Raw genomic sequence first — 24,983 nt, 5'->3', positions numbered from 1 at the left:
AATGTGTCTCCCATTTAGTTGACAAAGTGAGGCCGCAAGGGTGGCTTGTAGTGAGAACAAAATACCTTTCAATTTGTTAAAATTGATGAGTAGAACTTGATACTGGAATACTTTTCAGACAGTTCGATTTTCAACTTGTATCCATGTTCTAAAACCAACATTGCAAAATGGCCACTCCTTATAAACCAGGGTCACGCATCAAGACAAACTCCAACTGCAGTCAACTAGGTGAAAATGCCCTGGGATCTGCCTGAAGATCGCCAGTCTTCCAACATGAGGGGCTGTTTTCCCTCAGCACCATACAGGAGTGGCAAAATTAACCAAGGTTAGACACAAAGTGATGGGGTAACTCAGCAGTTCAGGCAGCATCTCTGGAGAAAATGGATAGGTGATGTTTTGGGTCGGGACCCTTGTTCAGACCAAAGTTAGAATGAACCCACAAACTCCTCATTCAGACAAGAGTACCACCATTAAATTATGCGAAACACATGAATAGTTAAATGGTTCCTGTAATGTGCAGCAGATATATAACACCATGTTTCATGCTGGGAAAATGAAAAGTATTCCGCTGAAGAGCAAGAGCCCGAAAATGTATCATTCTGAAGTATCTCCCTTTGGTGTGTGAAAATGTATGGTGAACTAAATCTGCAGACAATAGTACTTTGTCATTTAGATAAATAAGGGAGTGTTTCATTTTTCATAAATCCTAACAACATAGATGGAGTCTATTTGGACCATTGAATCTATAGCTATAGATTCTATAGGGAGGGGGCGTGGCTGTGTTCTGCAGCTGCGGCTCACCGGCAGTCTCTCTGTCTTTTTTTTGTTTTTTGTCTATTGTCATCGTTTAATGTATGTTTTGTTCTATTTTTAACTCTGTATATGTGGGGGGGGGGTGGTGGGGGGGTTGGGGGAAACCTTTTTTCTAATCTCTTCCTCAACGGAGATGCGACCTTTACCGTGTCGTAACTCCGTTCGCGCTACGGCCTAACATCGTGGAGTCGGCGGCCTCCAGCTGGGATCGACCTTGAAGACTCCGGTCGCAGGGCCTGGACTTACCATCTCGGAGGCTTCGGCCGTGGGCCCTGCAGACCCGTTCGCAGGTCCCTGGCTGGCGACCGGTTTTTGGGAGCTCCAGCCGTAGCAGCTTCGACCGCCCCGAAGCGCGAGGTACGATCGACCCGCTCGCAGGCCCTTCATCACCCTGCGTGGCTCGGCCGCAGCACTTTCCTTCGCCCGGTGGGGGCTCAGGACTTTCATCGGCCTGCTCGGCTCGGCCCTGGGACTTTCCATCGCCCAGTGGGGGCTCAGGACTTTCATCGGCCTGCTCAGCTCGGCCCTGGGACTTTCCATCGCCCGGTGGGGGCTTCAAAAAGTTGGGAGCCTCGATCACCTCGTGGCACCACGGGAGAAGAATGAGGAGGAGATAAGACTTTGCCTTCCATCACAGTGAGGATGTGCCTAGAGCAATCACTGTGATGGCTGTTTGTGTAAAAATTGTATCTGTGTGTCCTGTGCTTTTTGTTGTCTACTGCCGGACCCTGACGTGAGAGGACGCTGGCATTGTTTATTCGCCGCTTTTCCGTTAGGATAGTTTGTCTGTTTGTTTTTATGTTGATTGTTTTTGTAAAGCGCTTTGAGCACCCGATAAGGCGCTATATAAAATAAATGCTTATTATTATTATTATTATTATTATTATAGCTGCACTGAAATCAGTCCCATCAATCTCATCCCTCCTGCTTTTCTCACTACAAATTATTTCTTCTCACACGCCATTCAACTATTCCTGACTCTCCCACCAGCCAGCAATACAAGGGGAAATTAATAATGGTCAATTAACCCGCTATCCAGCATGTAGTTGGAATGTGGGAGAAAATCAGACATTCAAGGCAACCCATGCAATCGCAAGGTGATAAACTCCACTCACAATAATGGGGTCATTTTAGAAATTGAATTTTTCCATGTATTTATTGAAAACAAACCTGAGGAAAAAGAAAATTAGCAGGGTTGGAGGTGGTATTTTAAAATCTATCCCTCATTGCCCTCTTGTTTGGCCCGTGAACTTTAAATAACTGGCAGGACAAATAAACAAAAATGTTCCCATGTTTTAACACTGTTCAACTATCTTGATCAAAATGACAATGGATTCCCATGCAAGATTTGTGGGGACTATACAGTCCTCTAACATTAGACTTTAGAGATACAGCGTGGAAAAAGGCCCTTCGGCCCACCAAGTCCGTGCTGACCAGCAATCACCCCCTACTATCCTATACTCCAGGGACAACTAACAAATTACAGAAGCCAATTAACATACAAACCTGCATGTCTTTGGAGGGTGGGAGGAAACCAGAGCACCCGGAGAAAACTCACATGGTCACAGGAAAAAGGTACAAACTGCATACGGACAGCACCCGTACAGACAGGGTCAAACCCAGGTCTCGGGCGTTATAAGGCAGCAACTCTACCACTGCGCCCACTGTGCCGCCCTACCTGTTGTCACAAGCTGGGCTGTGCGAGTACTCTCACTTGTGATTATGGCTTATGGCCTTCTATGGGAACTGTTCATTAACCTGTGGTCACGATGGAGATCCCACTCTTAGCCATGTTCTTCTGGCACTTACCTGCGTAGCCTGTTCGCTGTTCTGAAATATGATTCATCAGTTTCAGCCAAAGCTCCGTGGTGCCATTGGGAGTCCTTTCATCCACCAGTATGAAGTGGGAGTGGTTGTTGTCCAAGGAGTAGAGAGGACCTTGTGCTGTGTCATCAACCCGGTAGACTGCTGGACTGTGCTTCTAATTAAAGACGTATACAATGTAATTATAGATGAAGTCCGAGAGAAAAAGCAGGCCAAAACCTCGCCTGTTGCAGTTGCATTTTTTGTCCACCATGGCTCAGTTGACAACACTCTTATCTTTGGGTCAGAAGATTATCACACACGTACGCATTTCCCACTGCCCTAGAGTATCCTTACCAATATATAAATCCTGCATCAATGTACTGAACCCTATTATTATTTCTGGATTTTTTTGCTATGCACAAATTAGATACTTTCTTCGTTACACACTTCAAAAAGGTGCTGTAAAATTGGTGGTGTAAAACTGGTGGTGTATACATTTATAACGGTTATAACTGTTGTGGCATGTCCTAAGGTACTGCAATGTTTTCTTTCAATGTAAACATTTTGTTTAGTTTAGTTTAGAGATACAGCGCGGAAACAGGCCCATCAACCACCGAGTCTAAGCCGACCGGCAATCCCCGTACACTAGCACTATCCTACACACAAGGGACAATTTACGATATTTCCCAAAGCCAATTAACCTACAAACCCATAAGTCTTTGGAGTGTGGGAGGAAACCGGAGCACTCGGGGGAAAACCTGTGCGGTCATAGGGAGAATGTACAAACTCCGTACAGACAGCACCCGTAGGGAGGATCTAAGCTGGGTCTCAGGTGCTGTAAGGCAGCAACTCTATCGCTGCTCCACTGTGCCGTCCTTTTTTAAAGTTTGGAACCATGTTCCATCTCCCATCTGAGGAAGAGGGAATGTGATCCATTTCCTATGTTATCTCGCATTGAAGAACAGCAATAGTTGTGAGGGAGGATAGGCCAACTTCCATCTCCATTTATCGGCTCTGCTCCAAATAACCGAGACTGTAAGCTGACGTGGGGAGGAGGCTCGGGGAGCAGATGCGAGAGTGCCTCTTGAAGATCCAGTTGACAGCGGGTTCCAACATCTTGCTCACATTTATTACCTGATACTGTAATTAGGAAATAAATATTTTCTTCAAACAAAGCAAGGCACCGAGTATTTTTGAATTTTAAGTGTACTTGCAGAAGAACAAATATCAAAGTTTGCCCTGAATACTCTCTGCAAAGTCTGACTAAAAGTGTAGTGATTCGACTGCTTGGACCCTCCAGCAGTGACGTTGCCAACACATGTACAATTGTGGTCTCACCAGTATTGGCAAACCTTGACCACCAGGCATGTTTGGTCAGGGGTTGAGGGAAGGGTTAGAAAATATGGAAGGGGCTTCATGTTCCAGCCTGCTCATCAAACCAATCCTCGTTCCCATTTGAGTGAAGCCTTGCAGCAATAAACCATTCCTTTTTCACAGCTTAAGCTAAGTCGACAAACAAGTCAGAGTGCTTTCACTAGGATGGTTCAAGGCACGTTCTGAGCAATCTCCCAGCACGGGAGCTGCCTCCACTGGACACTCACTATTGGTGTGGATGACCCCATTTGTGACAGGCTTGAATGCCCAAGTACCAAGATAGCAAGGCCGGGGCATGACATGGGTGAACACAAATCAATGCCCAGCCCTAAATCACACCTGCCTTCCTGATTCAAACAGAGAAGTCAACATAAATGTACGAACATCTTTCACAACTAGAAATGAGTTCCTTAAAAACTGAAAAGCCAAGGATAGGGGAAAGAAGGTTTACGATTTGAGAATTAACCTTAACGTCGTCTAAGGCTTCACAGTCAGAAATGATTCCCAATGGCGAGATTCCAATGGCGAAGACTTTGATTTTGGTGGAAGTGCTGGCAAAGGCATGGTCACGGACTGCTTCCCCGATGAGTTTGGTGATCCCTGCCCGCAGGCCACTTGTAATAATCCAGGCCCCTGTATGGGAATCATAGGAAATAATGACATCAATCTTCAAGCAGCAAAATTATTTTCATTATTGAAGAACCCACAGGTTCACAACTGGAAGGATTTTCACCTCCCCCCACCCCCCCCCCCCCCCCGGCCCCACCCTCCCACTTTAACCTCTCTCTACACCTGTGTGACCCCTCACCATGTGGTTCCCCTCAAAGCAGAGAACTGTCAAACCTCATTGTGCAGAAACTCATTCAGCCCTTTGTGTCTATGCTGGCTCTTGTTTAGATTTTTCCCATTAAGGCTGTTGATTAGCCCTCTTCAAACATGTGCAATTGAAATATGGAGGCTACAACACAATCAGATTCTACCACAATTACACATACAGGTGACTTCCACGTTTTGGTGGGTGGGGATGGTGGAGGTTTTGGTTTCTATCACTCAGCCATAGTCATGTTCCCACAGACCCTTTAATACCATGTGTCTGTTGTGTAGCACAATATCAAGTGTCTTTGGAAATCCTAGCATGCAACATTAAATAACATGATCATGTCAGTCAGTTTGATTAACAAATGGAAGCTGCTCCAAGAGAATTAACATTGCCTTAGTGTCCATGAGTGTGGTCTATAATGATAAAGAGCAAAAACAAAGTGCAGAGGCTGAAAATCTGAAATAAGAGCAGAAAAGTCTGGAAATAATCAACGGATCTAATAGATGCTGCTTGACCTCGAGATGAGAAAACATTTCTTCACACAGAGAGTGGTGAGTCTGTGGAATTCTCTGCCACAGAAGGTAGTTGAGGCCAGTTCATTGGCTATATTTAAGAGGGAGTTAGATGTGGCCCTTTTTGCTAAAGGGATCAGGGGGTATGGAGAGAAGGCAGGTACAGGCTACTGAGCTGTATGATCAGCCATGATCATATTGAATGGCGGTGCAGGCTCGAAGGGCCGAATGGCCTACTCCTGCACCTATTTTCTATGTTTCTATGACCCGTTGAATACATTCTTCCTTCGGACTACTATCTATGGTCACACTTGGGACAATTTATAACCTTTATCGAAGCCAATTAACCAACAAACCCGTAGTCAGGATCGAACCTGGGTCTCTGGCGCTGTAAGGCAGCAACTCTACCGTGCTGCCCCTTTTTCCGTGACACATAGGAGTAAATTTACCTGTGCTTTGAGCAGCTTTCACCAGACCTTTCCGAATAGCATTCCGAAGCCATGGCTTTAACAAAATATTATCCTCTCCTCCAACGATCGATACAACGAGGTTTGGGACGGGCACATTCCATTCCCTGGTCAGCAACTCAAATATGGCACGTGGGGGTGTGTTGGAAGACACCTGCACAAACTGCAATTAAATACTACTCAGTTAATTGGCAAAAACACAACAGCCAAAGCACTTATATTCACACAGTATCTCTAAAGTGGCAAAAGATCCCAAAGCAAAGACAGACACAAAGTGCTGGAGTAATTCAGGGGGCCATGCGGCACATCTGGAGAAAACAGATCGGGACCCTTCTTCAGACTGATTTAACCCAAAACATGCAGTCAGTTTGAGAACTAGATTGGTTACTGCAAACTTGAAGGAGAGGGACGGGCATGAAGATGGAGAGACTAAATGGAGATGGCAGTAGGTGGTGGAGGGAATTCAGTGGGTTGGCTTAGATTACTGAAGGCATGGGCCAATAAAAAGCAAAACACCAGAATGTACTTTATTAAAAAGGTAAGCAAGAAGATCATTTTTGAAGCTGGAAAATCATATGACAATTCCAGAATCCAGGCCACTAAACCTCATTACCTTGACCTATATTTTCTGTATTTATGTAGGAGCTTTATCATAGTTCTGTCGTCGTGAGTGTGGTGTTGATCGATTGTGAAATGTTCCTGGGACAGTTAAATTTGGCATTGGCCCTCATTCAAATAGTAGGATCTATTTGACACCAAGAACCTTAATAGGATTGGTTTACCTGTTCAGAGCTGGTACATGAAACACAACATACAGTGAAATACTATCTTTGCTCATTTCACCACCTCCGGACCATCATACCAACAACTAGAGAGCAGTGCTGATCTAGTATCTACCTCATTGGTGACTCTCGGCTATCTTGATCAGACTTTACTGGGTTTATCTTTCTTTTTTTTTTTTTTTTTTTTTTTTCTTCTTTTTTTTTGAAAAGCATATGTACAGATAGAAATAAAAGACAAATTTGTTACAAAGTTCTTACATAGCTTCAATTTTTAAATTTTTAAAGAGAGAAAATAAAAAATAAAGAAGAAAGAAAAAAAACTATAAACTATTGGAAATAGAGAATTTAATTTTTTTTAAAAAAAGGTATAACTATAAAAATTAAAGGGGGTAGATCCGGGAGACAATAACCACAGTTGTACATCCAACCCTAAACTCAAGTTTCAACTTTTAATTAATTTTTTTTATTTTAGTCCTGTGTCAAACCCATTTACTTTTCTAAAAATTCAATAAATGGAGACCATATTTAAAAAAATAAATCAGGTTTGTCAATTAAGGCAAATCTTATTTTTTCCAAATGCAGGGTCTCTGTCATTTCCGTAGTCCACATTTTAATAGTGGGGGTTATTGTTTTTTTCCAAAATTTAAGTATTAATTTTTTCGCAGTTATTAAACTGTAATCAAGAAAATGTACCTGACTTGTTGTAAAATTTGTAGTATGTTCTGATAATCCTAATATAATTAATTTTGGATCCATATCCAATTGCTTGTCGATAACTTTAGAAACTATTTAAAAAATATCCAACCAGAAATTTTGCATTTTTATGCAAGTTACGAAAATATGAGTTAAATTAGCTTCTTGAAATTGACATTTATCACAAATAGGAGAGATACTAGGAAAAATCCTATTTAATTTCATCTTCGAATAATGTAATCTAGACATTCCTTAATACAATTTAAAATAATACTGGGTTTATCTTTCACTAAACGTTATTCCCTTATCATGTATCTGTACACTGCGAATGGCTCGATTGTAATCACGTGTTGTCTTTCCGTTCCCTGGTTAGCACGCAACCAGTTTTTCACAGTACTTCGTACATGTGACAATAAACTAAACTGAGTTTCTTTTACCAGAAAGCCATGGTTTAAGAATAAGGGGTAGGCCATTTAGAACTGAGACGCGGAAAAACCTTTTCAGTCAGAGAGTTGTGAATCTGTGGAATTCTCTGCCTCAGAAGGCAGTGGAGGCCAATTCTCTGAATGCATTCAAGAGAGAGCTAGATAGAGCTCTTAAGGATAGCAGAGTATGGGGAGAAGGCAGGAACGGGGTACTGATTGGGAATGATCAGCCATGATCACATTGAATGGCGGTGCTGGCTCGAAGGGCCGAATGGCCTCCTCCTGCACCTATTGTCTATTGTCTAAAAGTAACAAGGTTGTCACTGGAAACCTGTGCCAAACGGCCATGTGACATCTTTATATCTTTTCTTATCTCAAACTACCCACTGAAGAAATCTTGATAGATTGGGAAGCCACATGGGTTATAAGCGGAGTATGGCCTTGATGTTGAACTGAATGGGCAGATGACATTCCACCATGCACTCTTTAAAAGAATCATTAGCCTGTTAAGGTTAAATTACACATGTAGGGAGGAACTGCCGATGCTGGTTTACACCGAAGATAGATAAAAAATGCTGGAGTAACTCAGTGGGTCAGGCAGCACCTCTGAAGAAAAGGAATAGGGACATTTCAGGCCAAAACCTTTCTTCAGATTCATTAAATACTAATCAGTTAAATGGCAAAAATGCAGCAGCCAAATCACTTACGTTCACATACTATCTTTAACGTGAGGAAAAGTCTGAAGAAGGGTCTCGACCAGAAACCTCCCTCTTCCTTTTCTCCAGAGATGCTGCCTGACCCACTGAGTTACTCCAGCATTTTGTGACTACCTCTGGGATGCATCACAGCTTGGTTTGGCAACAGCTCGGTCCAAGACTGCAAGGAATTGCAGAGAGCTGTGAATGTAGCCCACTAACCAGCCTTCCCCCTCATCCCTATCGACTCCATCTACAATTCAGACTGCCTCTGGAAATCAGGCAACATAACCAAGCACCATTTACACCTTGGTCATTCCTCCCTCTCCCCTCTCGCGTTGGGCACAAGATAGGTAAGCTTGACAGCACATACCACCACATTCAGGAAGAGCTTCTTCCCCTGCTGTGATCAGACTGAACAGTCTTCTCATAAACTAAAAGTATAGATCTGATCTCCCAACCTACCCCAATCCGCCCCTTGGAACTTTTCTTTTATCTGCCCTTTCTCTGTAGCTTGAACGCTATACCCTGCACGCTGGTATTTATCGCTTTGCGCTACTGGCTGTACTTGTGCAATGCCTTGATTGTACTCATGTAGAGAATGATTTGACAGGATAGCAAACAAATAAAGTTTTTCAGTGCATCTCGGTACAGCTGACAATAGTAAACCAGTACCACTACTAACAGAAGTCATCTGATGAGATTTTAAAGGTTGACCCAAACGTCTCCATTTCAGATTGTTCTTTTTCCATACCTTGCCATACTTCTTGCCAAATCCAAAAAACTCAATTTCTCCGGTACTAAAGGTGGATTCCCTTTCAACTGGCTCTTCAACACTGCAACCATTGTAGATGTTCTTTCTTGTTAGTTCCTGTCCTGTGTCTATTTCTTCCAGTCCAGACTGTAGACATTGATATGCGCTGTCTCCACTGAAAGATACAATGGACCATTACATTAAAGATAGACACAAAATGCTGGTGTAACTCAGCGGGACAGGCAGCATCTTCGGATAGAAGGAATGGGTGACGTTTCGGGTCGAGAGCCTTCCATTACATTACAGACCATTACATTACATTACATCCTCAGACACCTACTACAAGACTACCTCATACGCCTAGGTTGCTTCATTTGACATTGTCATTTTAACTCCCATGACAACGGCACATACCAGAGAGTGTGTCAACCACGCGTTTATCTGAGCCCAAATGAAAACATTTTGAAGACTGCTTTTAATTTTCAGCCTGGAACCTAGAATGTTTTTGATTCTGATCAGATGGATGTCTGATGTTCACTTTGAGCCATCACTCTGTGTAATGTGCGTCAAAACAAAAAACAGAGATGCCGACCATCTCAATAGACAATAGGTGCAGGAGTAGGCCATTCGGCCCTTTGAGCCAGCACCGTCATTCAATGTGATCATGGCTGTTCATTCACAATCAGTACCCCATTCCTGCCCTCTCTCCATACCCCCTGACTCCGCCATCATTGAGCTATCTAGCTCTCTCTTGAAAGCATCCAGAGAATTGGCCTCCACTGCCTTCTGAGGCAGAGAATTCCACAGATTTACAACTCTCTGAGTGAAAACGTTTTTCCTTATCTCCGTTCCTTATCACCTGGGGCAGTGCTGTCCACAGCCAAGTGGGAAGAAGAGAATAGGTACACCCTCCACTGATGGATCAACCTCTCTGGGTTCCAACTTGGCATCTAACATGATGTTGTTCTGTTTGCATTTATTTCAAGTTCTATAAAAATGTATAGATGCATCGCAGCTTGGTTTGGGAATGGCTCTGTCCAAGGCCGCAAGGAATTGCAGAGAGTTGTGGTTGGTGTCCAGTCCCTCACACAGACCAGCCTCCCCACTATTGACCCCACCTGCATTTCCCGCTGCCTCGGGAAAGCAGCCAACATAATCAAGGACCTTGTCCACTCTTTTGTCATTCCCTCTTCTCCCCTCTTCTCAGCCGGAAGACACAAAAGCTTGAGAGCACATAACACCACATTCAGGAACAGCTCCTTCCCCACTGTTATCGGCCTACTGAATGATCCTCCCTTAAGCCAGGGTGTAGTCCCGTTCTTCCATCCGACATCACCCCGTGGACTGTTGACTTTGTCTCTGTAACTAGTACTATAATGCTGTAACACTATATTCTGCACTCTGGTGTTTTTCTCTTTGTCCTTGTGTATGGATTGCACTCGTGTTTATTCTACGGTTTCAAAGAAGCGCAAAGAAGGTTTCTCCACTGCATTTCACTGACAATAAACCAATACCAATCGATACATTCTCAAAAAACAATGTAGTCATTTATCCCCCCACCCCAGAGGCTTCTAACAGGTCTCTGTTATCTGTTGAATCCCCGATATTCTGCAGAAACGCTTTAAGTGATTATCTGAAATCAAGGAGGACCACTGTGTTTCCCTTGAGTGGAATGATGTGTTGTTGTCTATTGTACTAACAGTCACTGGAGGAGCCCATAGACTTGTGTCCAAGGATAATAGAGCAGAGCAAGATAGACCACTCCGTCAAAACCACCTATACTGAAGTGTAGTACGCAAAGGAGCCATTTTAGTAGGCAAACCCTGCCGTCCGTTATGCCTCTCGCAGTGTAATCAGTGTTTTGGGGGAACAGTATGTGTGATGATACCATTAAAATGCAGAATATATCTCGTCTATCAATTCACAGATTTTTGTTATTTTTCTTTTAAAATGTTTCTGCAAGTTTCTGCCAACTAAAATGGCTCCGTGAGATACTATGTTTTTTAGGGCCGAGTGGTCTATCTTCCTCTGCTCTATTATCTTTGCCTGTGTCCTAGTTCTACGTTCACTGCCATCTGTGATGCAGTCCCTTCAGTAGCCCGAATAAACTGCACAATGAATCGTTGCTTATTTCACTGACTAATGTTAAATGGTTGTGTGTGTGTGTGTTGCTTGTTTTCTCCTTTCATGTAGGAAATGCTGCACACCCATCCCTTTTGATCAACAATGGGCGAAGCCTCCGCAAAGTGCTTGGCATTGCTACTTTATCTTTTCCTGATAGCCAAAGGGTGTAATGTATCAGCATGTATACACAGCATTAACAGAATCTCAGGGTGCCACTTCCTGCTTGCTTGGGATGGAGGATTGTGCTGGATGGGAATAATGACTGGTGAATAGGCTGAGATAGTGATGTGGCTTAGTGGCTAAGCAACAGCAGGAGGATGTTGGCTTTGGTGAGTATCAGGGGATGATTATCTCTCTGTTAATCTTTGCTCTTGCTGGAAGTTTATGACCAGTGGATTTCCATAGGGACCAGCGCTGGAACCTCTGTTGTTTGTGATGGATCTCAGCGACTTGGGCGTAAATGTAGATTGGCTGGTTTGCAGCCAAAGATTGAGGGATATGGGCAAATGCAGGCAAGCGGGACGAGTGTAGATGGGGCACATTGGTTGGCATGGGGAAGCGGTGCCAAAGGGCATGTTTACATGCTGTATGACTATGACACCAAAATTGATGGAGTTTCGGACAATGAGGAAGGGTGTTAAAGTATACAGTGGGATATAGGTCAGCTGCAGCACTGTAGCAGGCCCTTCAGCCCACATTGTCCATGCCGAACGTGATGCCAAATTAAACTAAATCCTCTCCCTGCACGTGATCCATATCTCTCCATTCCCCGCATATCCATATGCCCAACCCCTGCTTCGGAAGCTGACTTTCAAATGCGTTTGTGGAATTAGCGTGATCTCACACAAGCAAACACACCCTTATGCACGCAGGAAAGTGCATGCAATAAGACCATCATTGTATTATGAACCTATGCATATGAGATGCAAAAAGAAAAAGTACCCAAGGATTTGCATTTTGTTGTGCGATTCTGATAAATTGCACAGCTGACCACTGCCTGGGGAAATAAATTTGCATCCATTTTGTTTGCCCTTTGCTGTCACTTCCCGCAATGTTCTGACAATAGAGCCCAGTGGTTTCATAATTTTTCTGGAACCCATGTTTTGAAAATCCAATTGCATTTACTAGGAAACGGATTACACTCAAAAAATTGTGGAAGCAATACGCTTTGTTGATAATTAGAATACCTAGGTTTTGCCACCTCGTTTTCACAAGGAAATTGGAGCAGAGGGCATTTTGTATTTCTTGTGCAGGTGACTCCTGTCTTATTGGAGCTGGGGGTTGCATTCCTGGAAATAGTCCTTGTTGTGATTTTCAGTAAAGCAAAGCTGTGCCCGTTAAGAAATGAGAGTTGAAATTTTAAAAAAAAATGTATTTACTATTGTGTATTTATTACTGGTCTATGTGTCGATTTGTGAATTCCAGAAGGACAAATTTCCATTACCTGACATAATGTGGAGGTTGCTTGCAAATATTTTATAATCCTTGTTTTAATGGACCATGGGGGAGGGGGGTAATGGTGTACATTATTGCTCATTGTCTACTATAACCAAGTAAGGGATTTCAAAAGAAGAAACCTTTCATATTTTCAAATAAGAAAAAGTTGATTCACAAGTTACTCATGGTGCAATCTTGCTCTCAATGTCAGCAAGATTAAGAAGCAGATTGTTGACTTCAGATAGGGAAAGCATAAGATCCATCAACCTGTCTTCATCAATGGGATGGCAGTGGTGAGCGTCAAGGCGACCTTCATGGGCCGCCGAACCGTGTGGTGAGGGAGGTCCCACTGTGCTCTCAGTGATGTGGTTCCAGGACTTTGACCCGGTGCTCGGGCCTTGATGTCAATGGGGCAACTAACCCTTACTCGGTTACAGTGGACAATAGGCAATAACAGAACCTCCACCCCCATGATCGACTATAATGAGGGTTATCTATACTTCCTTAGAGGATTTAGGAGGTTTGGTATGTCGATATATACTCTCTTGAACTTCTACAGGTGTACAGTGGAGAGCATATTGACTGGCTGCATCCCGGCCTAGTCGGGCAACATGAACGCCAAGGAACGAAGGAGATCATAAAAAGTGGAGGGCACTGTGCAGTCCATCACGGGTACTGACCTCCCCACCAATGTGGGGATGTATAGGAGATGCTGTCTCAAAAAGACACCAAGCTTCATCGAAGACCCACACCACACTCTCGTTTCACTCCTGCCATTGGGAAGAAGGTACAGGAGTCTGAATACTGTCACCTCCAGTTTCAAGAGTAGCTTCTTCCCAATAACCATCCGGCTCTTGAATACTACAAACTACTAACTTTCTTGGTTGCACTACGGACTTATTGGAGTTACTGAATTTTATTTATCGTATTATCTATGAGCACTGTGTTTATGGAGCTGTTTGGTGCTGCAAGTTATAATTTCATTGTTCCATTTTTGGTACATATGACAATTAAACACTTTTTAGTTGTACTAAAGACTTTGATAGACGCAATCAAAATATTGAGGGGTTTCACTGATGTAAAGTATTTTTTTTTAAATTAAGGACATCAGAAGGTCACTGAAAGAACAAAGCATGATCAGATATTCACATTTCTACACATAGGGCTAATCAAATAAAATACCCTATCTCAGGTACAGGCACAGGCACAGGAGGGAGTGAAAATCCAATGCAAAGGATCTTATGCACAAGCCTAATGGACTGGAGGGCTTGCCCATCTACTGCAGACTTTGGGCAATGGCCAGTGCCTTGACCTTTACTAGCAAAGATTAATTTAGACTGTGTTCCCTTTCCCTCAATGTGGAATAGTGTTATCAATGAAGGAGCTTACTGGTCCTGCCCCATATATGCCGCTTATGTGGTTAATGGAAAGCATTCTTTGCCGACACATATCCAACGAGTAACAGCGATATTGATACCAGATTGATCCCTGGGATGGCAGGACTTTCATATGAAGAAAGACTGGATAGACTCGGCTTATACTCGCTGGAATTTAGAAGACTGAGGGGGGATCTTATAGAAACATATAAAATTCTTAAGGGGTTGGAGAGGCTAGATGCGGGAAGATTGTTCCCGATGTTGGGGAAGTCCAGAACCAGGGGTCACAGCTTAAGGATAAGGGGGGTCTTTTAGGACCGAGATGAGAAAACATTTCTTCACACAGAGAGTGGTGAGTCTGTGGAATTCTCTGCCACAGAAGGTAGTTGAGGCCAGTTCATTGGCTATATTTAAGAGGGAGTTAGATGTGGCCCTTGTGGCTAAAGGGATCAGGGGGCATGGAGAGAAGGCAGGTACAGGTTACTGAGCTGGATGATCAGCCATGATCATATTGAATGGCGGTGCAGGCTCGAAGGGCCGAATGGCCTACTCCTGCACCTATTTTCTATGTTTCTATGTTTCTAATATCACGGAGAGGTAATGAATCACCCCTCTAACATCAGTCGCAGAGCTCAAATAAGGCATGGAACCAAGAGAATAGAGAACAGCTGTGAAGAAGTAAGGGAAGCTGAGAAGATGGAGGAGGAGAGGGAAAGGGTAGACCATGGAAGCAGTGGAACCAGGACGGGAATAGAGGCCGATGTGAACGAGTGAAAGTGGAATGCCGGCTTGAAACAGGTTGGAAAACAGGAAAAGGAGTACCAGGATGTTGCAATGATGTGAATCCACAATACTCGTCCTTTGGGCTCAGTAAATCAAGAAACAAGTTCAGCTCCCTCCATGGCCATTTAAAAATGATTAACACGTTGCATGTGGAAATAAAGAGCAGACTGAGAAAATACAACTGAATCACAAATGCCACCCTTGCTTGGTCAGCCCTCTGTTTAACTCCAGTCTTAAACTACTACATTACTATCTGATCAAGCATGTTAACCAACTGTTTTGAAAACGCCAACTCGAGTCGGCTGACAAAAAGCTTCATCAATAAGAATCACACCCAAAAAAGGGATATTTTAAAATGCATCACTCGATGGAAATGTTCAAGATATTCTGGACTTAACCACTCCTTCCCTTCACGAAAAGCTGCTAAATGTAACCATTGAAGAAGTGTTGCATGTACATATGTTACGTAGTCTTGAGTAACTGTTTGTTTTCCACACGTCACCGATTATAATCAGAACGATGAATCCACCTCAAACAAACACCATCCACATATCTGCGCTAAATTACACGCAGGCCAATGCAAGATAAGGTGCCATTTTTAATGTTGTGCATTGGGAGAAACAGTGTCGTTTAGATTAGAGATACAGTGTAGAAACAGGCCCTTCGACCCACCAAGTCCGCTCCGAACACCTGTACAGTAGTCCGATCCTACACACTGGATGACCCGTCCTGATCGGTTAACTGCTGCGCAGTCTCGCCGGCATCCCTGCCGGCCAGGAATGTCATGGGTGCGCGGTAGATTAGGAAAACTGTCCAGAGGACAGTGACGCGGGACTTGCGCGGGACACAGTTTGTAAAGCTGCAGCCATTTAATGTGTTCGGGTGATGTACCATGTTCGAAGATAATTGGTAAATGACTATTTAATTACTTACTCTGTAGATGTTATTGTTCCGGACGGTACATAACACTAGCGACATTTTAAAAAAACATGTGCCAATTAACTTACAAACCTGCACATCTTTGGAGTGTGGGAGGATATCACAGCACTCGGAGAAAACCCAGTCACAGGAACAAAGTACAAACTCAGTAAAGACAACACCCGAGGTCAGGATTGAATCTGGGCCTCTTGCGCTATAAGGCAGCAACTCTACAGCTGTGCCACCCCTGGTAATCTAATCACTTTATCGTGAATCGCAATTGATTGGTTTAAAGATGCAGCATCGAAACATGCCATTCGGCCCACTGAGTCCACGCCGACCAGCGATCACCCGTTCACACTAGTTTCTATTTTCGCATCCACTTCCTATGCACCGGGTACAATTTACAGAGGCCAATTAACCTACAAACCTGCACGTCTTTGAGAAGTGGGAACATCCTGGAGCACCCGGGGTAAATCCACACGGTCATGGGGAGAACGAGCAAACTCCACACAGTCAGCACCTGAGGTCAGAATCAACTTTGCCGCTCTCACCTTAAAGTTATGCCTTCTAGTCTTTAACATTTCCGCTCTGGGAGAAAGGTTCTGACTGTCTACCCTACCACTGCTTCTCATAATGTTATATACTTCTGTCAGGCCTCCAATGCCAAAACAATCTAAGTTTGTCTAACTTCTCCATATAGCTGATACCATGTCAATCAGGCAACATCTTGGTAAATTTCTTCTGCTCTTTCTCTTTGCCTCCACATCGTTCCTGTAACAGGGTGTCCAGATCTCCACACTAAATCTTGAATTTGAGCAACTTAATTATAGCAGTGTGCAGCTTTCAATTACTAATCGCATCGCACCTTTGATGAATACATTTTAATTTTAAAATCTTGTTTTTGAATTTTTTTTTAATCCTTTGGCCATGTTAATGATAAGCTTACTGAGAGGAAAACTTGAAACAAAAATCGGTTCCCTGGGGAAAAGAAAGATAGGTTATAGACAATAGACAATAGGTGCAGGAGGAGGCCATTCAGCCCTTCGAGCCAGCACCGCCATTCAATGTGATCATGGCTGATCATTCTCAATCAGTACCCCGTTCCTGCCTTCTCCCCATACCCTCTGACTCCGCTATCCTTAAGAGCTCTATCTAGCTCTCTCTTGAATGCATTCAGAGAATTGGCCTCCACTGCCTTCTGAGGCAGAGAATTCCACAGATTCACAACTCTCTGACTGAAAAAGTTTTTCCTCATCTCAGTTCTAAATGGCCTACCCCTTATTCTTAAACTGTGGCCCCTTGTTCTGGACTCCCCCAACATTGGGAACATGTTTCCTGCCTCTAACGTGTCCAACCCCTTAATAATCTTATATGTTTCGATAAGATCTCCTCTCATCCTTCTAAATTCCAGTGTATACAAGCCTAGTCGCTCCAGTCTTTCAACATATGACAGTCCCGCCATTCCGGGAATTAACCTAGTAAACCTACGCTGCACGCCCTCAATAGCAAGAATACATCAAGGTTACATCAAGGTTACATCATTGATGCAGGAGAAATATAAATATTATATAGTAATGCTAGAATTTCTATGTGCTAATAAATTAGAATGCATGCATGCCACATCACAGCAAAGGTCATCACAATAGGGCAGCACGGTGGTGCAGTGGTAGAGTTGTTGCCTTACAGCGCCAGAGATCCAGTTTCGATCCTGACTATGGGTGCTGTCTGTACAGAGTTTGTACTCCCTGTGACCACATGGATTTTCTCCAAGTGCTCTTATTTTCTCCCACACTCCAAAGACGTACAGGTTTGTAGTTTAATTGGCTTCAATAAAAATTGTAAATTCTCCCTGGTGTGTAGGATAGTGCTAGTGTATGGGGTGGTCGCTGGTCCGCACGGACTTAGTGGACAAAGAGCCTGTTTCCGCGCTGTATCTCTAAAGTCTAAAGACCAGGTGAAATTAGTTCAGTCAGTCTAACATCTCAAGGTTAGAATTCTTTAACAATGAGATACATTTCTCTTAAAGCCAATAAATATGGAATTCCCTTCCACTAAATATGGAAGGATAAATAGTGGTTTCAGCAGCTGACACTGAACAATGTCAGTATAATTGCCACATCTTTTAGCAGTGCTAAAAAATACTAGGAAATATAATATTTTACTTACATCATGCTGAATTGTGACTTTAACCTCTTCTCACCTGTATTACATTCTTCTTTATTAACAATAGAGGTCTGTGAAGAGAAACAAAAATAGCATTGAACAGTGGCAACCTAAGATCACGGGTCTATCATCACGTAAGTATGTATTCCTGATAAGAACATCAAAGTTATATTAACCACTCTAGGGTAAGGACGGAAAATAGACATTCTTAAACAGTCTGAAGAAGGGTTTTATAGGAGCAAAGAGGTCCTTCTACAGTTGTACCGGGCCCTGGTGAGACCGCACCTGGAGTACTGTGTGCAGTTTTGGTCTCCAAATTTGAGGAAGGATATTCTTGCTATGGAGGGCGTGCAGCGTAGGTTCACTTGGTTAATTCCCGGAATGGCGGGACTGTCGTATGTTGAAAGGCTGGAGCAATTAGGCTGATAGTGATCAGCCATGATCGCATTGAATGGCGGTGCTGGCTCGAAGGGCTGAATGGCCTACTCCTGCACCTATTGTCTATTGTCTATTGTCTATTGTCTATTGTATACACTGGAATCTAGAAGGATGAGGGGGGATCTTATTGAAACATATAAGATAATTAGGGGATTGGACACATTAGAGGCAGGAAACATGTTCCCAATGTTGGGGGAGTCCAGAACAAGGGGCCACAGTTTAAGAATAAGGGGTAGGCCATTTAGAACGGAGATGAGGAAGAACTTTTTCAGTCAGAGAGTGGTGAAGGTGTGGAATTCTCTGCCTCAGAAGGCAGTGGAGGCCAGTTCGTTGGATGCTTTCAAGAGAGAGCTGGATAGAGCTCTTAAGGATAGCGGAGTGAGGGGGTATGGGGAGAAGGCAGGAACGGGGTACTGATTGAGAGTGATCAGCCATGATCGCATTGAATGGCGGTGCTGGCTCGAAGGGCTGAATGGCCTACTCCTGCACCTATTGTCTATTGTCTATAGGAGCTGAGACAATGAGGCAGGAAACTCAGGATAGAGACCCGTTGCAGGCAATGTGTGCAGTTTAAACATGTATCATGGTCAGCAATGATGTTGTGGGCAAAAGGCCTGTTCAGAGGGTGAACCCCCAACTGCAGATTCGACCAGCTATTCTACCCAGATTCTACTCAGGCTTGTAGAAGGGTCAGGACATGAAACATCGTCTCTCCATTTCCCACCATGGCTGTTGCCCGACCCACGAAGCTCTTCCAGTGGTGGAACCACTGTGGAAAATCATTCTTTTCCTCAAACCATCAAGGAAGCTGAAAACAAGCTTAAAATAAGAGATATTCCATCGTGCAGCACCACACCACTTCTTTAGCAGAACAATGTAGGTCCTCAAAGCCAGAGGCTTTCTTTCCAGATCTTCTGTGCACCAGATGAATGAAGTTCCAACTGTGGCCATAGTGTGACATGGGGTGTGCAAGCTCCAAATGTTTCCATAGAAATCCAGACCCGAAATGTCACCCCATCCTTTTTCTCCAGAGATGCTGCCTGACCCACTGAGGTCTGAGAGGGCAGATGAAAGTCAACCACAGTTTCTGTGTTTGACTGCTTTGAAACATTGAAATGTCTATCATTCCTGAAATAGTTTTTTTTTTAAGTTTAGATCGTATATTACTTTGTCCTATCCAAGGTTTTGACAGCACCTCGGTGATTTTGGTGGTCTGCTTGTGCAGACTGCTCAAGAGGAAGTAGACTTCCACAATGCACCGCGTAGAAAGGAACTGCAGATGCCAGCATTGGTGGACAATCTTACATGAAGATTAACCCAGTCTGAAGAAGGGTTCCAACCCAAAACGTCACCCATCCTTTTTCTCCAGAAATGCTGCCTGAAATGCTGAGTTACTCCAGCAATTTGTGCCTATCCACGATACATTGCTTACATGAGAGTTCGAGGGAGTAGGTTTCAGTCTGGGAGAGTTCAGCACTGGGGAATGGCCGGAGTCAGGTCCACTTAAACTTAAAGCATACTGTATCCCTTGGAGCAGCTCTCCCTCTGACCTCCCCTAGCCTGTTGCCACCCTGCACCCCATCTGAGAGGGTCCCCTTCCCTTCACAATACCATGCCTGGAAACCGGACACCAACCTCCTGCTTTTCCTCAGCTCCTCCACCCTCGAGCGTGGTCCCACCCATTCAACAGAATCAGGACATCTTTTCCTAGAGCTAGGGATAGGCTAGTCACCTCCCTCCGTCACTACGAATCAACCACTCTACAAGAAGACGATCTCATGGAAAGATATTGTACTGGTCCTCAAGCTTGCTAGGACCGTTACTGAAGGCAGAATGGAACATGGCGGGCAGTTGTTGTGAAGCATAACGTGGATTCATGGCCGTGAGTTTGGACTCCTGAGGATAATGAGGTGTATGGATCTGGTCAGTGTTGTCAGAGGAGATAAATAGGTTTGCCAAACCTTCAGGATTACAAGAAGCCTCTATTGAACTTAGCTTATTTAGTGTAGAGATACAGCACGGAAACAGGCCCTTCAGCCCATGCTGACCAGCGATCACCCTGTACATTGGCATCGTCCTACACACAAGGAACAATTTTACAATTACCAAAGCCAATTAACCTACAAACACCCGTACATCTTTGGAGTGTGGGAGATAACAGGAGCACCCGGAGAAAACTCACACAGTCACAGGGAGAACGTACAAACTCCATACAGACAGCATCCGTAGTCAGGATCCAACCCGGGTCTCTGGCGCCGTGAAGCAGCAACTCTACTGCTGCGCCACTGTGCTGCCCCTAACTCTCCCTCAATTTTATGTATTGCTAAAGAGAAAAGCCATTTAGGCTTGTGGTTTATTACAAAAACATTTGCAAATCGGGGCAACAAAGGGTCATTGAGTCTACTGAGGTTAAGTAATGAAGCCTCCAGGAATGAAACCAGGGTTGGCACCCCTCATGCTATGCAGTGCGAGACTGGAGACTCAGCATCTCCCTCACAAAACTAATCCAACTGAGAATGAGCATTGAAAGATGTCTGAAATTCTAGCAGTCAGCATACGGACTAGGTTGCAGGGTGCCTGGGTCACAACTATCTGCATTGATGTTCCTTTTCCACATTAGTTTCCCTGTTCTCTATTTGTGTTTACTACTCCTGTCCAACTCTCTGCAGAGGCAGAGGATTCTCAGTGTTCATTTTTGTTTCAGATTTCCGCCATCTGTTTATTTATTGTTTATTTTTGCGCTCTGATATTTGAATAGTACTAATCCTCACTGACATTGATGGGGTTGGATTTTACTATACATAATAATTCCGGTTGTCATCTAACCAAATGACTGACTGCATTTGCATTCACAGACGTGAGTCTCTAATGCACTGCCGTTCGATTGGAATCACACTTGCCGTTTGTTTGATTCGCATGTGCAACTAAAAACGTCAACAATTTGTATTTATACAGCACCTCTAACAAAGTAAAAATTCCCCTAAGTGTTTGCACCAATAATACATCTTTTATGTGTTTCTATGTTATATTACAAACCAGAAAATAAACAGAGTCCAATGTAATCAATATACCCATATAGTTTCTCTTATGGATATATATATATATATATATATATATATATAGTCACCGTTTCTATATGGGGGACCAATCTAAATTTATCAATATACCCCTATAGTTTCTCGTGGTCACTGATCTACAATATTTCACCTAAATTTGATTTTTAAAAATGGCAAGCCAAGCCACTTAAGGAAGGGAGCTCTCCTTCCTGGAACACAAAACCACAGGAGTTTAATCCTCTAACTTCCATGTTTGTGATGTCATTTGTGAGCGGAGCACCAAGGCACATTCCTTGTAATATGCACGTACTTGGCCAATAAACTTATTCATTCATTCATTCATTCATTCATTAAAGTTGTTGGAGGCAAGTTCAATATTTATTGCCTATCCCAAATCACCTTTTAAGCAGCAAGTTCAGTGATGAAACATTGCAGAGATCATGGGGAAGGTGCTGTTGGGGTGTAACAGGTCTTAGACCCAGCGATGGAGGGGGAGCGGCAACATATTTGAGTCAGAAAAATGTCCAACATGGATGGGAACCTAGAGGTGATGGAGTTTCACATGTGCCCGTTACCAGCTTTTCATAAAAGGATATCAACCAAAAATGTGAAGTCTCTTTTCCCCTCCATGGATGCTGCCTGATCTGCTGAGTATTCCTAGCATTTCCTTGTTTCTTCCTGTTGCTTTATTCCTTCTAGTGCTCGAGGTTGTAGGCCTTGGGAAAGTGCTATCGGAGTAACTGGTGCATTTTGTAACTGGAACACTCTGTAGCCACTGTGTGTTGGCGGTAGAGAGAATAACGTTGCAATGGTAGAGGGAATTGAACTCTCTTGTTCATGTAATGAAGCCTGGCTACCAGTTTTAATGCTGCTTTTAGACAATTTGCACGTATCAAGATCACATAAACAGCCATTAAATAAAGACTAAACAATCAATACAACAGAGCCGTATGCTTCCTAGATCAGATTGCACCCCATCGATTAAGTACAAAATCCAGCCTGACTCTTCAGTGCAGTCCCGTGGGAGTGCCATAATGCTGACACTGCTCAATGAGGTGTTCAATTGATGGCGTGAGCGGACTTCCATTGATCAGGCTATAGTTCTTCCCTCCACCAACATCACAAGCACAAAAAAACAGTATTTGGTCAATAGCACATCTTTCTGGCAAATCATTGTTCACAGATTGGCTGTTAAATGTTCGGCACAGTGGAAGGAGCTCTGTTCAAAATACTTTGGGATTGTCAGAAAGGATTGCAATGGACCATATATAAAGGGAAGTAATTTCATATTTTTGTTGGTTGCCCATCATCAATGCTCCATTTCCCCCAAGTGATCAATCTCAGTTAGACCTTGAAACAAGGCCTGTCCCTCATGAAGGAGAAGACACACTAAGGAGGTGAGGAAGATAATTGTGGGCTGCTCAGTTCAGACACTGTGCTGGAAGCCTTGGTGGTGAAGATGAAGAGGTGACCTGTATGAACAGAGGAGGCAGGAGATGCTCAAAAGGCAGCAAGATCCAACAGTCAGGATCCGAGAATCATTAAGCAGTCGGGTTGCTTATGGGGTTGTGGTCAATGGATACAGCTCCAAATAGAATACCCCTTCACCTACAGCACTAGCTTCAAATGCTGCTCAATTAATGCAGCCACGCTACAGTCTTTGTCACACTGAACTCTGACCCAACATTCAGTGACCCTTGACATCCCCATACACTATTTTAAACATTACATCCTGCAGTTTTCACGTACTTCACTCAATGCACTCATATCAGGAACATCAAACAAAAACACATACAGCACTGAGTCTTGCCCATTCTCTTGTTGGCCAAGGCAATACCAAAGTATTAGCAGAAGCAGCTAACTGCCAGAGATCATAGGTGCACAGCATCACTGGCCATTATGCGATCCATGGTTAGCAATGGAACTGATGGTAGTTGATGATATGCTGGTACCTTTTCTCTTGTATGCCGCATTCTCATCCCACAGTCCATTTGGAAACAGTTGAACATACAAACATGTGCCTCTTCCTTAAACATGTCTAAACATTCTCCCACCATAATGCCATCCCCTTTTCCTTATCGATCATATCACCAAATAAAGTATCCTGGGCAAACAGTGGCAGAGGGGCAGGAGGAAATCATAACAGGGCATTTGTAGCCGCCACCTTGGGTATGAGCACTTGCCATGCTCTAGATGTTGGTTTACAGATGGACACTATGTGTAGTCAGATGACAGAGTTTAGACACAAAAAGCTGGAGTATCTCGGCGGGACAGGCAGCATCCACTGGAGAGAAGGAATGGGTGACATTTCGGGTCTATCTTCGGTTTAAACCAGCATCTGCAGTTCCATCCTACACGAGATGACAGAGGTGCCTGGTCACTTGAGAAAATTGCCGGAAAGACTTAGATAAGGACTTCAATAGTGTGCAATGAAACGCAAGATACTTTGCCAAATCTGCTGGAAACCTACTATCAATGTCAAGGAACATGGAAGGAGTACCACATCAACTGGGCTTCCTGCAGAGCTTAGAAGTTATCCTGTCCAATATGAAGTCAACACTCAAGGTCTCAACCATCAATTAATCTCTGATGATTGGCCAGTCAGCTACCACTGGAGCGTAAGTAGAAGCTCCGCAATGTCTGAGTTCTGCAGTCGAAGCATCAACTTTAGGTTTACGTTTATTATTGACACACGTACCGAGGTACTGTGGAAAGCTTTGTTTTGCATGTTATTCAAACTGACTAGATATATCATGCATAGATACAATCAGTTCAAATTCAAGTGTAATAGATTGAGCAAAGGGGAAGAAGGTACAGAGTACAGAATATAGTTCACAGCATTACAGCACATCAGCTCCACAGACACAGTCCAATGTTTTCAATGGGGTCGAGGTGAATCAGCCAGAACAACCATTCTGAAGCCTGATAGAGGGGAAGAAGCTGTTTCGAGTAAGGTGGTGTGAGCTTTTAAGCCTCTGTACCTTCGGCTGGATGGGAAAGAGAGAATAAGGAATGACCGGCTCAAGGGCAAACCTTTGCTCAACTACTGTCAACATGGCTCTGGACAAGCTCTGAGTGACCCTGCACGATGAATCGATGAGCCACTGCCCTGGAGGAGTAACAGTGATCTGTTGAGTACAAACCCTCATGATGGGAGACAGCCACAATCCCATCAGCTGCCAGTTAAACAGGTAGAACAGGCTGCTGCCGATAACTCCGAGATGGTGAATGCCAAAACCTGATGCCCTTGGTCCAGAGGCGATCAGGGCCATTCCACCAGACCCCTCACAGTACTCTCCATTGGCCATCAACACAGTTTCCACTGGCCAGGTAATGGACGTTGGTATGGCATGACTTAGAAATTCTCTTTTTCATTCCACTATTGAAGGTGGTCACTCAGCCCATGGAATCTAGGCTGGCTTTCAGGGTGATCCCATCCATCCTACTCCCTCCAATGTATTTCCCGTTTAACCCAACCTCCCACAAATGCTCAACAATCCCACGTGAATGTCCTCCTTCTCTCCTACGCTACAGATAATTGATG

At 43.8% G+C, this 24,983-nt stretch overlaps 1 protein-coding gene across 1 annotated transcript in view; it reads right to left on the bottom strand.

The window, feature by feature from the left end:
- Positions 1-24,747, bottom strand: part of trpm5 (transient receptor potential cation channel, subfamily M, member 5) — a 70,541-nt gene extending 45,794 nt beyond the window's left edge. The window contains exons 1-6 of the mRNA XM_078415613.1: positions 24,421-24,747; positions 17,949-18,016; positions 9,142-9,316; positions 5,775-5,955; positions 4,460-4,626; positions 2,623-2,794 (exon numbers count right to left, since the gene is read on the bottom strand). Of these exons, the coding sequence (XP_078271739.1) occupies positions 2,623-2,794; positions 4,460-4,626; positions 5,775-5,955; positions 9,142-9,316; positions 17,949-18,016; positions 24,421-24,747 (1,090 nt within the window). The remainder of the gene's footprint in view (positions 1-2,622; positions 2,795-4,459; positions 4,627-5,774; positions 5,956-9,141; positions 9,317-17,948; positions 18,017-24,420) is intronic.
- Positions 24,748-24,983: the final 236 nt, after the last annotated feature.

This window comes from Rhinoraja longicauda, chromosome 18 (genome assembly GCF_053455715.1).
Source record: "Rhinoraja longicauda isolate Sanriku21f chromosome 18, sRhiLon1.1, whole genome shotgun sequence".
Lineage (NCBI taxonomy): Eukaryota > Metazoa > Chordata > Chondrichthyes > Rajiformes > Arhynchobatidae > Rhinoraja > Rhinoraja longicauda.
This window is presented reverse-complemented; position numbering and strand designations above follow the sequence as displayed.